General features: G+C 35.8%; 1 protein-coding gene across 1 annotated transcript; it reads left to right on the top strand.

Moving 5' to 3' along the window:
- Positions 1 to 1,124: 1,124 nt before the first annotated feature.
- Positions 1,125 to 2,102, top strand: LOC120224300 (olfactory receptor 2T8-like). The gene has a single exon (XM_039222548.1). It carries the CDS (start codon positions 1,164 to 1,166, stop codon positions 2,100 to 2,102), a length of 939 nt encoding a protein of 312 aa, XP_039078479.1. The 5' UTR covers positions 1,125 to 1,163.
- Positions 2,103 to 3,186: the final 1,084 nt, after the last annotated feature.

The raw sequence follows: 3,186 nt of genomic DNA, 5'->3' as shown, positions 1-3,186 counted from the left end.
ATATTGCTAGCACAGTAATGATGCTCAAGAACTGGAGTTAGGGATTGAGGAAGCCTTTTGCACTGCATTTCTTCATCCTGAATGACATTCAAGTAGGGGATGCCTATGTAAAGTGGAGGCAAAGGGACTGTCCATGGAAGAGGTGGACTCCTGCTATATAAATTCACTGAATTATACCATACCTTTAAGAAATAATGGGTATACCCATGTTGGAGCTATGGTTTTATTTATTCAACAAACTAGAACAGATCAGAGACAAAAATGCCTTTAAAGATGTAGATTCTTTTTGACCTGAAGAAGAAATTAATTTACTTCTGTGATTGGATGAAGAATTCAGAATTTTTATTGTCTCTTTTTTACCCGATAAAATTGTGTTTCCATGACTTTGAACGGAAACATTATCATTATACAAAGTGCTTTTTTTTGGTTAATTAAATTCTGCATTTAGTATTACAGTGTCACACTGAGGGAAATATTCTAAGGTCATTACTGTTTCAGTGTGTAACTCAGTAAAATTAAACTAAATGTACTAACAATTCCAAATTAAGTTATATGCCTTCTGCAGACTCAGTATTTTGGCTCCGAGACATGAAAATATAAACTCTCTCTCTCTTTCTCTCTCTGGAAAAACAATACCTTTCTGAATTAAATACTATCAAGAATGATGATCTGATTCGGACAGGTTTCAGTAAACATTGATGTTTTATATGTGTGAGTCCTGTATCAATGACCTGGCTTTTATATAATAAAACACATTGATTTGACTTAGATTCTAAGAATATTGACTAAACATGATATAAAGCAAGGCACAATTATAAATTACAAATTATGTGAATAATGTTCACTTATGTTGGTGTCATGTGATGCTAACGACACACCATATTCTTGTAATTTATCAAAAGGATTATTAATTATGCCCATTAATCAATAATAAAGGTGGAAATACTTATTCTGAAAACTTTGAAAGTGAGAAAAATGGGGGAAAGTTGTAATTAATTTTATGTCTATGTTAAATTATTTTGAAAATGGCAAATAAAAGATTTGAAAAAGGTTCTATCATTTTCAGTCATGTAATTATCAATCAATATGTAATTCAAATAGAGTACTGTGAATGATCTCTGTCATCTATTTCTTCCTTTTCAGTATCACTCCTGTTTGAAATCATGAAAAACGGAAACACCACCTCATATTTTATTCTTCTAGGACTCTTTAACCACACAGAAGCCCAACTATTTCTCTTTGTGATGGTTCTGACAACTGCCTTTGCCTCTCTAGTGGGCAATGCCCTCATGATTCTCCTGATTCACCAGGATGCCCGGCTCCACACACCCATGTACTTCCTACTGAGCCAACTCTCCCTCATGGACATGATGCTGGTATCCACCATTGTGCCCAAAATGGCTGCTGACTATTTGACTGGAAAGAAGTCCATCTCCCTTGCTGGCTGTGGGCTGCAGATATTCTTCTTCCTGACTTTAGGAGGGGGTGAGTGTTTCCTCTTAGCAGCCATGTCCTATGACCGGTATGTGGCTGTTTGCCACCCTCTGAGATACCCCGTCCTCATGAACTGGCAATTATGCCTGAGAATGACTGTGGGGTCTTGGTTCCTGGGGGCAGCTGATGGGCTCATGCAGGCTGCTACTACTCTGAGTTTTCCATTTTGTGATGCACATGAGATCAATCATTTCTTTTGTGAGGCCCCTAGTCTGTTGCCTTTGGCTTGTGCTGACACTTTTGTCTTTGAGTATGTAATGTACGTATGCTGTGTGTTAATGCTCTTGGTCCCATTTTCTCTCATCCTGATTTCCTATACTCTCATCCTTGCTGCAGTTCTCCAGATGCGTTCTAGAGAAGTCTGTAAAAAGGCTTTTGCCACCTGCTCCTCACATCTCTCTGTGGTGGGACTCTTTTACGGAGCTGCCATTTTTACCTATATGCAACCCAAATTCTACAGGTCAGCTAACCATGATAAAGTAGTATCAGTGTTCTATACTATCTTCACCCCTGCGCTGAACCCCCTCATCTATACTCTAAGGAATAGTGAAGTCAAAGGTGCCCTAAGAAAGTATATGGGTCAGTGTTCTGCCTTAAGTCATGACTAAAATTGCATTGATTTTCCCCCAACTTAAAGTCTGTACAAAGTGGTTTTGTGGGATTTCCTAGAAAAAAAAAAATGCATTATATCTATGTTATTACTATTTTTCTTTGAAATGCAGACAGACCTCTGTAGTTTGGATCTTTTACTAAGTTGTCCTGAACACAGCAAATTGTGGATTGTTAAAAATCTGTTAATCAAAAAATAATTAAAATGTTTTTACATCACACCACTCAATAAGCACACCACCCAGTAAGTTCAAAGAATGAACTAAGTATTTAAACAATTTTAAATATAAATTGTTAATTTCTTTCAAATTGTGGTTTAACTTACAAACGTTAGAATGCTGACAGCTGAAGCTTACCATTCAACCAGTGTCAACAGCTTGGACTTAACTTTCCCCACTCTCAAAAGACAATTCTCACCAGACCAGAAGTGGTTTTCATTCCTTTTTCAAGTAAAATCACTCAACCAAGATACTACTATTAGTCACATTTGTATCTTTATGGTATAGCTTGGCTATTCTACAATTTTGCTTCAAAGAAAATATAAAATAGGTATATTTTTATATCTTGAGTCATTTTCTCAATATGTTTTTAAAGATTCTGTCACAATTTTACATTTATCAGCTGTTTCCTTTTTGGTTCCTGATTAATATTCCCATCTCTGAATCAAATACTCTTTGTTTACCTACTACTTTGATGATGAATATGTGGGATATTTTCCGTCAGGAACTGTTATGACTAAAATAACTCTAACATTCTTTCTGTGATTCACATGTTTTTAATTCATTTGATAAATGTATGACTAATTTTTTACTGAACAGTGTAACAGTAACAATGTTTGTTTAATTTTCCATTCCCACCAGCAAATCACAGTTCTACTGGCTCCAGTTGGCAGCAATTCTGGGTAATGTCAACTTTTTTCACTTTAGCTATTGTAGCATGGATATACTTACTCATGTTGGTTTTATTTCGTATCTCCCTAACGATTAATGTTTCTGAGGATGTTTTTATTACCTCATGGCCTATGTGCTTATCTTCCTTTGTGAACTATCAATTTTCATTTTGGGGGGAAAAACATATAGATGC

The sequence above is a fragment of the Hyaena hyaena genome, unplaced genomic scaffold (genome assembly GCF_003009895.1).
Source record: "Hyaena hyaena isolate Hyena2069 unplaced genomic scaffold, ASM300989v1 scaffold_1155, whole genome shotgun sequence".
Taxonomy (NCBI): domain Eukaryota; kingdom Metazoa; phylum Chordata; class Mammalia; order Carnivora; family Hyaenidae; genus Hyaena; species Hyaena hyaena.
Note: the sequence above shows the minus strand (reverse complement) of the source record. Positions and strands in the feature narration are given on the sequence as shown.